Source organism: Ictalurus punctatus, chromosome 2 (genome assembly GCF_001660625.3).
Source record: "Ictalurus punctatus breed USDA103 chromosome 2, Coco_2.0, whole genome shotgun sequence".
Classification (NCBI taxonomy): domain Eukaryota; kingdom Metazoa; phylum Chordata; class Actinopteri; order Siluriformes; family Ictaluridae; genus Ictalurus; species Ictalurus punctatus.
Genome location: NC_030417.2, coordinates 13,299,724 through 13,312,457, shown reverse-complemented (window position 1 = coordinate 13,312,457; position 12,734 = coordinate 13,299,724). Strand labels below are relative to the sequence as shown.

Below are 12,734 nucleotides of genomic sequence, written 5' to 3'. Positions count from 1 at the left end.
TGAGAGAGGGTGTTTCTCATTTCTTATTTGTCCATCCACATTTCCTTTCCTCGCTTCCTTTCCTTACATCTTAGCTCCACCCCTTAGAATGCGAGGGAAGGAAGATGAATGTCCTCACTCTCTCTAACGTCACTTCTAAGCGACGTCAATTAATGATGACTGTACTGGGCTGGATGACCTCACTGCGCTTCAGGGATCTGCCGTTATGTTGTTAGAGCTCGGTTAATAACAACATTCTTAATAAAGCTAAATGCACTGATATTATGTGAAATGTCTGGGTTATGCAACAATGAATGAGTGAACAATACGTAATTTATCGCATGTTTTGTGCAGCTTTGCATATCCAAACACGCAAGGATCAATTAATTACAATACTCATTGTAAGTACATTATTATTTAATCATATTTCACACGAAATCACATTACATCATCAAATGACTTTTTGTCTGAGATTGTGGTAGATGTAAATGAGGAGGGGAAGTTATAAGTACGTCATTTATATATTTATTTGTTTATTTATTTTTTGACCAGAAACACTTCCACATAGGATACACCTGTGTATCCCCTCTCCTAGGTCCTTGTTTCCTCGTACTGCAATTAGAGAATTTATATGTCTTTCAAGATGGTTGAGGTCGATCAATTTCCAGGGGTGCTTCAATACTCAAGTTTATGCTTCCTCATTTCCTCGTGCCTCCATCCTCCAGCCCGTGACCAGGAAATCGATCGACGTCAACCATCTTGAAGGACATATCAGTTCTCTAATTGCACCACAAGGAGGCAAGGAACGAGGAGTGAGGAAGCTTCCAGAGGAGCTAGGAGCGAGGATACACAGGTGTATCCTAGATGGAAGTGTTTCTTGTAGAAAAACCTGACGCACATATAAATGACTAAATATTAGTTAAATATAACATTGGGGTGCGTGATAGTGGTGGGTGGAAGTGGTAAAATGAGGATATACATTTTATTCCTTATTGTAAGAAGAGAGCTATTTTTATAATGATAATGATAATGAGTCTTTATTGATCACATATACATTACAGCACAGTGAAATTCCTTTCTTTGCATACCCCAGCATGTTAGGAAGTTGGGGTCAGAGCGCAGCGTCAGCCATGATACAGCGCCCCTGGAGCAGAGAGGGTTAAGGGCCTTGCTCAAGGGCCCAACAGTGGCAGCTTGGCAGTGCTGGGGCTTGAAACCCTGATCAGTAACCCAGAGCTTCAATTGCTAAGCCACCAATGCCCCACTTCTGATACATCCTATTGAACTCTCTGTGTCTTCATCCCTTCTTTCCTCAATCTTTGAAACTGATATAGGCAGAAGACATGGTACTGATCATTTTTAAATATTGAAAATAATATATCACTTCAAAATAAGAAATATTACTACAATTAGAAAGAGTTCATACATATTATACCTGTGTCACCTGTAACACTATAGCTGTGATCAGCAGCAATGTGCTCTATGTTTATAGGTCCAGGGGTGGTGGGCATTGCATGTGGTCTCAATCTTGACCTTTTTGTTCCTGACAAACTGGTCTGCCTCAAAATGTGCCTGCAGAGTGACTTGAGTTTACTTCCCAACTCCTTTTTGTCTACCCACATACTGTACATATCCCATAGTGGTTAAATGCACAGTATTAGGGAACAATTCATACATAGTTAAAAGACAACATGAGACAATGGCCCGAAGACTGCAGTAAGACAGTACCGTCACCATGAGTCTCAGCTCAAGTCTTTTGCTGTTCCTTATTTTTTTAATAAACCTAATATTAAACTTCTCCATGGTGTAGTCTTTGTGCAAATACACTTAAGTATGATTATCTCACAATTTTTTTGCTGTTGTAATGTTTTGTTATATTTAGATTGCTCCTGCTCATTTGAGCCATTTATTTTCTCCTCTCTGTGCCACTGTGGAAACCATACATTCATACTCCTTTTTTTGACCGATTGGAGCATCCCCATGCAGCACAGCAAACCATGGTGGACACTATACAAGGACAACATGGAGGAAAGGACACAGACAAAATGCTTGACATGCTTTTCAGTTTATTAGAAATTTATTTATGAATCCATTGCTGTAAATAAGTGCATAACACTATAGCTGTGATCAAAATACAAAAGTAAAAATACATAAAATATATGCGATTATGTATATGAACATGTGTTTAAGTTGTTTTTAACTTGAATATATAATTTATTAATGTGTATTTTAATAAGTGCAGGGGTGCATATGAATGATAAACATTAAGAATAATTTAATTTCACTTAATTTAATTTTACACTTCGCCTATTTGCAGTGGATTTTCTAAGACAACACACAACACATTATGCTGTTGCTTGCTAGTCCACTGGCCCATTGTGCAGTGAGTTGACAATCATTGATAGTCACCAGTCTCTTGTCCTATCTGAAAGTCATAAAGATGACATTACTCATTGCCCTTCACAAACTTACAAGTTTAAGAACATAAAAAAAAAAAGAATTAACAACAACAATAATGTAACTATATATACACACTACATACACATGTCGGTGTGTTGTATACATATTTTAAATGAATGCATTCATTGGCAACTCATTCATTGGCAACTCATTACCAAAAAAATCGCAGTTCAGTCTCTCTAATCGACTCAAATCGCCCGCTAAGAACTTCCTGGCACTCTCTGAAGTCTATATGAATCACGTGATGGTCAAGCGTTTGAACTTCCGTTGACGCGCCTCTGACGAGGGATCTGGTCGCTCTGGTTAGGCTCGCCTTTATACACTTAGTGCGCACGCGCAGACAAACCCTCTCGTCTCCATGGAACAATTTTAACCTTTTAATAGTGGTAGGACAGAACAAACAACTACTAACAAAACAGACACGTAGAAAAGCAATGCATCAGCACACCTATGTTGAATAGGGTAAATAATAAAAGTACATGTCATTACAAGTGACACAAGGTCCTTTGTTTCACAGTTCTCCTAAAAAACTCGATTACCCATAAGCGGGTTTACAACCCACAAGTCATCAGCTGATTCCTCACATGACAGTTTTTTTAAAATCTGTCTTTTTTTTTCCAGCGTTGAAGCGGTTATGATTAGTTAGCAGTGTTAAAACTGTCCGATATATTAAGGTTTGTTGAAGTCTACGCATAATCTAATTGTACGTAAAGTGGTTTTACATGGAAGTCTGCTCGGCATGGTCCTGAGACCCTACAAACTGTGAAAATAAGGCTAGGATCTTACTACTGGTAAGTCGCTTTCTAGCTAACATAGGCGAACGAAATAGCGTACATTATTTCGTCATTTTAGTTTTTCATATTAATACCCGAAAGCACACGATTTCATACACGCTGTAATGATTGGTTTAGACGAGGTAACATCTACCTAGAAAACAGAAGCATTTTGACCAGTGTTTCATTAGGTATATAGTGGTTGAATATACAGTATTATTCCAAAACAAGTTATACATTATTGTGCCTTATATCTGGATTATATTACACCAGTGTGTTTGGCCATGATGAAATGTTTTAATAGCTTTAGAGCGTTTGACTATGTTTGCAAAAAGAGGTTGTGTAATATTATACACTTTTACTAGGCTCATGACACTTCTTATTGTACTTGAATTTGAATGAATTATGAAAATCAGTATTTTCTGAATGGTTGATTTTATTGCTTTAAAACATATTCAGAATTTGACAACTTGTATGCATTGTAACAAAAAAACTAAAGAAAAACCAATTGAGAATCTCAGTCACAAAGCTGTCATAGTCCTTGAGCAAGAACCTTAACCTGGGGTAAAAGCTATTTGAGAGAGAGAGGTGGCTCAGTGGTTAAGCCTTTGGGCTACAGGTCAGAAGGTCATGAGTTCAAATCCCAGCACTGCCAAGCTGTTGTGGTTCATGAGCAAGACCCTTAACCTTCAACTAATCAGTTGAAAAGGCAACTTATAATGACTTCACCAGTTTTAAAATTATTCACCCCCCTTAATAGAATCCCTCACAATAGCACAAATATACAAAACAGGTGTTGTCTCAAGCACACTTGATGCAACTAATCAAGGGCTTCGTTAGTTGCACTGGGTGTGTTTGTGCTGGAACACATGAAATGCTTGAACTGGTTAGGGGCATGAAATACCTGGATAGGGCAGAAAAAGGAAGCTATCAATGGCTGCAACCAGATTTCTTAGAAGGCAGGTTGGGAAAAGACCCGTAGCCAGACTTAGTGGCAAAAGACACTGAGGTTTCAGTGAGCACAGTAAGGTGTGTACTAAACACAGAAGGTTTACATGCCAGAACTCCAAGATGTACACCACTACTGACCCAAAAGCACAAGGAAAAGTCGGCTCAAAATCATATAAGTAAGCCACAGAAGTTTTGTGATTCTGTTCTGTTGAGCGATGAAACAAAACTGGAACTTTTTGGCATGATGGATCAGCGGTATGTCTGGAGGAAGAAGAATGAAGAAAGGACACTCTGTCCACAGTCAAGCATGGTGGTGGCTCGGTGATGCTCTGGGGATGCTTTGCATCCTCTGGCACTGGAAACCTGCAGCGTGTGGAAGGCAAAATAGATTCATTGAAGTATCAGGAAATCCTAGGAGAAAATGTTATGTCTGTTAGGAAGCTGAAGCTTGGGTGTCATTAGACCTTCCAACAGGACAATGATCCCAAACATACATCAAATTCCACCAAGGCTTGGTTGCAGAAGTCATCCTGGAAGATTCTACAGGGCCATCACAGTCACCTGACTTGAACCCTATCGAAATCTCTGGTGGGATTTGAAGGCGGCGGTTGCAGCACGCAAACCCAAGAATATTACTGAACTGGAGGCCATTGCTCATGAGGAATGGGCTAAGATTTCTCAGGAATGTTGCCAGAAGCTGGTGTCTGGCTATGCATCTCGTTTACAGGAGGTTATAACAGCAAAATGGTGCTCTACTAAGTACTAAAGATGCTTGCCATGAAGGAGTTGAATAATTTTGAGACTGGAGAAGTCATTAGAAGTTGCATTTTCAGTTGAATTTGGGGAATCCACTTGAAGCATTCGTTATGTTGAACTATTTCAATTGGTTTTTGTTTGATTTGTTCATTGCAATCAGCTGAAAGTCTGTAAATTTTGACAATAAACCTGATCTGAAATGGGGGTTGAATAATTTTGATTGCAACTGTGCAAACGTTATTCATATAATATATTAGACCTCCTAATACTTAGCAACTTTGCCTCAAGAACCACTGGTGTCGATCAAATATTTAAATATTTGTGATTATTTAACAAAACTAATTTTGCAAACTAGTCCTACGTTTTTCACTCAACCTTAATGAGTACACTTCTCTGGACTGTAGTACAATTTTCTGGATTCCCTAAGTCAATAATTATGGAAAAAAAATGTTGGACTTTAGTCTTTGGATGGCTATAATGTGGTCATTTAAAATAAGAAGTGTACCAAAAAGCCTATAATTCCTAAACAAAAATGTAAAACTGCATTAAATTAGGTAAGCACATGCATCTTATGATTCCAAAGAATCATTCAATATTCATTCAACCAATATTGTGTAATAGGCAGCATTTTAACAGTTATAAAAGTTAATAATAAAAACACTATATTTCTATGGTAAATTACCTGGAATTGCTGAAAATTGTCTTGTTTCATCTACAATTTAAGTACTTGCATGTTTGCTAAATAATACATAATATCTTTTTATGCATGCACTTCAAGTGCTTGATCCCCGATAATCGCTGCTATACATAATATAATATAACTTGCAGCAATTTTTAATAATGTTATTGGACAGATCCAAGACACAAATGGCCAAAATATTTATAAATATATTTACAGTTGCGGTCGGAAGTTTACATACACTCATCATGGACATGCAATATTGGGCTTTCAGCAGTTTCTTTGAACTTTTCTTTTTCTGGGGCAGAATGATTGTACAACATATAATAATAATAATAATAATAATAATAATAATAATAATAATAAAAGAATTTGGTTCACACATTTTAATTCGTTTTCTGTAATCAACATAGGACCAACATTATACATACAAGGTCAAAAATATACATACAAACACCAAATATTTAGTTGAATGTCCCTTAGCAAGTTTTGCCTCAAGCAGACGCTTTTTGTAGCCATCAACCAGCTTCTGGCAGAATTTGGTCTATGTGTTACCTCATATTTCACTCCTGTGAAACAGCAAGGCATTGTTGAACAAGTTGCTGTTCCTAACCACCAGATATGGGAATATACTTCAAACATATTTTTCTCATATGAGGTGCCAATAATTATTACATGCCTATATTTACCAAAAATATAAATATATATATTTGGATAAACCTGTGTTGTTTGTAATTGATATTGATATCCATGACAACAGAGTATTTTTGTGACCGATCAAAAGACAATAAAGACAATTTCACAGCTTTCTTTGCTCATATTTACCAAGTGTGCCAATATTAGTGGAGGGGTGTGTATGTGTGTGTGTGTGTGTGTGTGTGTGTGTGTGTGTGTGTGTATGTATGTATGTGTATATATATATATATATATATATATATATATATATATATATATATATATATATATATATATATATATATATATATATATATATATATAAAATTGTAAAAATGTATTACTGAACAGTACAACAATTTGTAATATAAACACTATCTCTTGGACTAAGATACAAATGCCCTGAATATTGACAAAAATTGTTACTTATGTATATATCAATTAATGTGTATTTTATTATAAAATTATATACTTTGGAAGGGAAACGCACAAAAACAGAAGAAATCGGAATGGGGCAAATACTTTTTCACAGCACTATACATATGTATAATATATATTATAAACGTCATCAGATTTTCACACAAGTACCACCCTTTCTATTTTATATTAGAGGTTTAAGAGTAGTAACCAGTGTTATCTTTGCAGTTAGGTAAGAGGGTGAATACAGTGTAAGGTGTAGAAATGTCTTTCCTTTTGTGTCATCTAGTTCTCACTAGGGGACTACCTGCTACTTGTTAAAGCTATCTTACAGTGTCTCTTCTTTGTATGAATTGTGCATATTGTAATAAATGCTGTAGTTGTACCCCAGTTCCAATGTCTCTTTATTCCCCACTGACCCAGCTTTTAATGATCTATCTCCAACTAATGTTATTAACCCTGCACTATTTCCCATGGCCAGATCCCAAACTTAGCAGGGCCGTAACACAGTCCATATACGACTTTAGCCGACTGCATTGAGTATCATTTGAGAATCTGTTTACATGGTTGTCTCACAGCTGTCACCTGATATCTTTCTGTGCTTTTCAGGATGTTGTGGAGTGAGGACATCACGCCAAGATGACACCAGAAAGCAAATCACTGTTAAACATCTTTGTATTGGGTCTTGGTTTTATGTTTATGTTCACCGCCTTCCAGACCTGTGGAAACATTGAAGTATGACAAAAAAAAAAGTTTTAAGTGTTTTCATTTTATTTGGGGCATTCATTTCAATCATTTCTCATGGGAATATAGTTTCAGTGTAAAAATGAGTTTTCATTATTTATTTGCCATGCCATTATTTTACACACATTTTGGAATATTATATTTTGGAAAGGCAAAAAAAAAGAATGTTTAGCTCATAATTGTGTTTGGTCTTTCTTTCTTTCTTTCTTTCTTTCTTTTTAATTGAATTTATTTATTTATTTATTTATTTATTTTTTTACAGCAAACTGTGATTAAGAGTTTTAATAGCACAGAATTCCATGGAAGTGGGTACACAAGGTATTATGTTTTGCAAATATATTTTTAAGCTTGGTTGTATTGCTGAGTGCATTTTACTATGTAGTAAATGTCATGTGACTCTATATTGCTTTTGTATAAATTAATAATCCAGATTTTATAATTCAGATTTTAAAATGTGATAATCCAGATTTTAAATGTCTGAATTTGTGTTGTAATCTCAGGATTTATTTCCCAATGTTTATGTCCTGTAAATTCATTGGCTAAATCTGTGCAAGAGATCACATTATTAGCAGCATGAGACAAAGTTTTTATAAAACTTGACACTGTTTTTTTCCTAATATTAACTTAATTTCTTTTTGATAGCATGGCTATTATTTATGGAGTCTTTTCTGCATCAAACCTAATTGCTCCTTCAGTGGTAGCGGTCATTGGACCTCAGTTGTCACTGTTTTTCAGTGGGCTAGTTTACAGGTAAGGTCAGACCAGTGAAAATCTTTGTTTTTCATGCTATTATTTCATTCCTGTAGTGAAATGAATATATGTTCCTGAAAACAATCTAATTCTGGTCTCTTTTTAGTGGATACATTGCTATGTTTATTCACCCTTTTACTTGGAGTTTCTACACTGCTTCTGTCTTTGTTGGAATTGCAGCTGCAGGTACAGTGTGACGCTTTTTAAGCACTTCTACAAACCTTTGTGGCATCCTCTTCTGATTCCATTTTTTTATTGATATATTTACTTTTCACAGTGCTGTGGACAGCTCAGGGGAATCTCCTTACCATCAATTCCAGTGACTCATCCATTGGCCGAAACAGTGGGATATTCTGGGCTTTGCTGCAGTTTAGGTGTGTCTGTTTAAATGTTTAAGGTTTAAACAAAATGCTTTTGTTCAAATGTTTCTTGCTATATTGTGATGAATTTATTCTTTAGCAAAATCGAGTTGAAGTTTAACTTTGTGTGTGTATGTTCGTTCTTTCAGCTTGTTCTTCGGCAATCTTTACATTTATGTTGCCTGGCATGGGAAGGTTCACATATCAGGTGAGGGTTATGGGGTGTTCCCAGTGGTATCGGTACATGTACAGTAAATGCAGTTGTGTGTAGTTGGAAATAATGCTCACAAGTTTGTGACCGCTACTTCCCTATATGTCCCAGATAAAGACCGTCAGACGGTGTTCATTTCGCTCACCATCATCAGTCTGGTTGGAAACTTCCTCTTCTTCCTTATTCAGCGCACTGAGACTGAGGTTGTGCCTTCTGAGGGGTCTGAATCACCGTTGCCTGGAGATACTTGTGAAAGTGATTCAGTGGTGGCGTGAGTATGAACCTCTGTATTTGGCTAGAAATGCTTTAGATAGGTAATGCATAATATAGAGCAATCTTATCCAGAAAGGGCCAGTGTGGGTGCAGGTTTTCATTCCAACCAAGCAGAAGCCACACCTGAGTCTATTGAAAGCCAAGATCAACAGATTAAACAGGTTGAATCAGGTGTGGCTCCTGCTTGGTTGGAATAAAAACCTGCACCTACACCGGCCCTTTCCGGATAAGATTGGACACCCCTGATATAGAGCAAAGACAAATATCCCTCAATATTGCTTGCATTTTTATGCAGAGCACCCCAGGGTCTAGGTTCTCAGGCGTTGGTGGCATTCAGTAAGTTTTCTGTGCTGTTGTAAAATACTATGTAAAACATTCATTTAAACTCCTAGAACTAGTTGTATGTTCTACTAATGTATGCTGTGTGAACAGGGAAATCCATTCAGCTGGCCATGACCAAAGAAATGCTGCTGCTAAGCATATCCATCGCATACACAGGTAAACCCTGTACTTGTTCTGAGCCACTTAATTAACTATAATATTACATGTCAAATTCAGGCATTCATAAAAAGAATGGGCAATAAAAAATGTATATACACTATATAATTAATAAAAATTTTCACCTTCAAAATGATTTTCTTTGTCAAAAAACCCATGGCAAAAGAGTTTCAGGAACTTTAGGAATCCCTAAAGACCTAATGAAACAAATGCTGCAAATTACTTGTCAATGAAGACATTCATTCTTTCTTTCTTTCTTTCTTTATTTATTTATTTATTTATTTATTTATTTATTTCTGTGTAAAATTTCTCTGTTTCCAAGGACACTAATGTTTCATTTGACTGCTTCTTTTCTTTCACTGGAAAGAGGTGTGCATCTGACACCCACTGAAGAATGCCAGGGTTCATTGAGGGTTTGGGACTGTTTTGCAGCGAATAACCTACGGGTCATGATAAAGACCACAAACATAACCAAATCACCACATAAATGGTTGTGGGAATAGAGAATGCAGTCCACCTGCACAAACCAATTAATGTAAAGAAGGCTTTTTCTTTTACAGGACTGGAATTGACTTTTTACAGTGGTGTTTATGGGACATCCATAGGAGCTATGACTATCTTTGGTGATAATGCCAAAAGTCTCATTGGCCTCTCTGGAATTTTCATTGGTGTTGGTGAAATACTTGGTAAGATTGTCTGAGTTTTGATAAGGTTGTGTGAGACATTAAAAGGTATTGTTTTGAGGGGTCTGATACTTTTTTCTTTGATCAGGTGGGTCTGTGTTTGGAATGCTGAACCAGTGCAACCAGTATGGAAGGAACCCTGTGGTGCTTTTGGGATTGGTCACCCATTTTTTGGCCTTCTATCTGATATTCCTGAACATAGCCAGTGATGCCCCCTTAGCCCCAGAGGAGGGCACACAGTTGCAGGCCTTCATCCCTCCCAGGTAATGCAGAATAGGACTGCATAAGAGGAGTGAATACTCGGTTAAAGTATAGTTTTTCCAAACAATAGCTATATTATCTGTAATTAGCAGTGCCAATAAGTGTGTCATTCTTTGTAAAGCATACTAGCTGTTGGTTTATCCACATGTCTTGACTCATGCCTTGACCACACCTTGTATTTGATTCTATGTTCATCACGGTGTTTACCATGGAATCAGCATGGAGTTGGCGTTGTTCTGCAGTTTCCTGCTTGGACTGGGTGACAGCTGTTTCAACACACAACTGCTCAGCATTGTGGGCTTCATATTTCGTGATGACAGCGCCCCAGCATTTGCTGTTTTTAAGTTTGTACAGGTAAAACACAGCAGTTTCTTGTTTGTCATGACAGCCAGTATGTTTAAAGAAGGTGTTAACAAGTTTTTGTGCAAAAAGTGCTAGGTGCTAGTGGTATAGGGCATTTAATAATAATTAGTTTTACATTAGTTTTTTGATGTACTAACAAGTTTTATGATGAAATTCAACAAGCAATATAAAGATTTGTTTGTGTAGTTATTATTTTCCAAGGGTCTAAAATTACTTACTACATAAGTTAGTGGACTAGTCTCAACCTAGCATTAACACTAAGGTGTTTAAAAATCCCAGCAGTACTGATGTGGCCTAGATGATGACTGATTCCAATTATGCGTAAAAAAAAAAAAAGTTTATCTACATTTTCTAAATGTTCACATACAAGGTGTTCCAACAAAGTAGTTGTCTAATAATTGACCAGTAAGGGTTTAAAAACACAATCAGCCCTGCAACACCTGGTGCATTTGTGCCAGCACCACACACATTATCATGTCAATGTTGCTGTTCGGTAGCGAATGACCCACAACCCAAATAAAATCTTGTTAGCAATGCCCCAGTGTTGGTTCCCTTCCACTGATGGATCAGGTGGTAAATTATGCATAGCAACAGAGGGACAACAGTATGTAACTGTTTACCTACTAAGTGTACCTCCCTATATTTGGTGTAGCTGATAAAATGTTGAATGTATAGAAATATGATTCAGTCTATTTGCATTTGGAGGGTTTAAAATAATTAATAAAAAAAAAAAATTCTGAAGATTCACATATTGTACCTGAAACATTATAATCAATGGTAAAATTATATAATCTTGACTCCTTTAGTGGTTTATGCGATGTGAACACACTACTGCCTCATTTCATCACTTCACCTAAAAAATTATGTTTTTATTAATTTTATTAATCCAGATTAAATTAATTTTACATACATCAGACTGTTTACTTTAAATATTGTCTGTCCATTGGGAACATGTTACCCTTCACAGTCAGGTCCATAAATGTTTGGACATATTATATAGGAGTTGAATAAAATCAAATTATATAATAGATAATGAATATGACCTCAAAGACCTTCAGCTTTAATTCAGCCAAACGGGTGAACGGTGTAGGTATTATAGCACTTACGTGCCCCTCCAATTTTCTAAATTATAGTAATATATTAAACATGGTTAGGCAGTTATTACAATATGAAAATTTGAAGAGGCCTAATGTGTGAGCACTTTTGACTGTTTAACAGAAAATATTTTCTTTATTGGGATGGTAATTCATGTGTTCTATCCCTATGCACTCTGCAGTCCATCGCTGCAGCTCTGGCATTCTTCTACAGTAATTATCTCCAGCTACACTGGCAACTGCTCATTATGGTACTGGTGGGCTTTACTGGCACCCTCTCTTTCTTTGTGGCTGAATGGATGGTGGTCAGCTGCAGACGAAACTCAGATTATGACAGCATCTAACACCTGGAGTCAGAGAGAATGTGGCAGCAGAAGACTGTTTTTGTGCCCTCCTTTTTAACATTTTCCTGCAGGTTGCTGGCTCTTAAGCATTGGTATAGAACTGGTAGTTTTGCAGAATTTGGTATTACTCATTTGTCTTTTTGCTCACTGAGCTCTGTAAGACACAGTTATTGTATTGTTTCTTCTTTTTTGCAGCTGCACATAAAATATTTTTTTTTAATATACAAAGCCATTAAAGTCACTGTTTGCTTTTGTGGTAACCTTTGTGGTAAGGAAGGAGTTGGTTGAGTGCACCACTCACAATTGTAATACTATATTTTCAGGCATAATTGCAGCCATAACAGCAGAACATACAACCATATGACAACTGTCTCAAGACAAGCAAATTGCAGTATAGCAATTTCTCATATAAAGGGAGAACAAAAGAGTTTCAAGAGGGTAAATTTTAAAAGTAGAATCATTAC

General features: G+C 36.6%; 1 protein-coding gene and 1 long non-coding RNA gene across 2 annotated transcripts; both read left to right on the top strand.

Moving 5' to 3' along the window:
* The first annotated feature begins 72 nt into the window (after positions 1-72).
* Positions 73-1,777, top strand: LOC124626453 (uncharacterized). The gene is made up of 2 exons (XR_006981293.2): positions 73-380; positions 1,073-1,777. It is a non-coding gene; the product is annotated as an uncharacterized LOC124626453 (long non-coding RNA).
* A 1,249-nt stretch (positions 1,778-3,026) lies between these two features.
* On the top strand, positions 3,027-12,530 carry mfsd11 (major facilitator superfamily domain containing 11). The gene is made up of 14 exons (XM_017459477.3): positions 3,027-3,230; positions 7,300-7,425; positions 7,697-7,752; positions 8,077-8,184; positions 8,291-8,370; positions 8,462-8,558; positions 8,693-8,751; positions 8,866-9,025; positions 9,323-9,363; positions 9,460-9,525; positions 10,086-10,211; positions 10,297-10,471; positions 10,688-10,823; positions 12,109-12,530. Exons 2-14 carry the CDS (start codon positions 7,330-7,332, stop codon positions 12,268-12,270), a joined length of 1,362 nt encoding a protein of 453 aa, XP_017314966.1. The 5' UTR covers positions 3,027-3,230; positions 7,300-7,329; the 3' UTR covers positions 12,271-12,530.
* Positions 12,531-12,734: the final 204 nt, after the last annotated feature.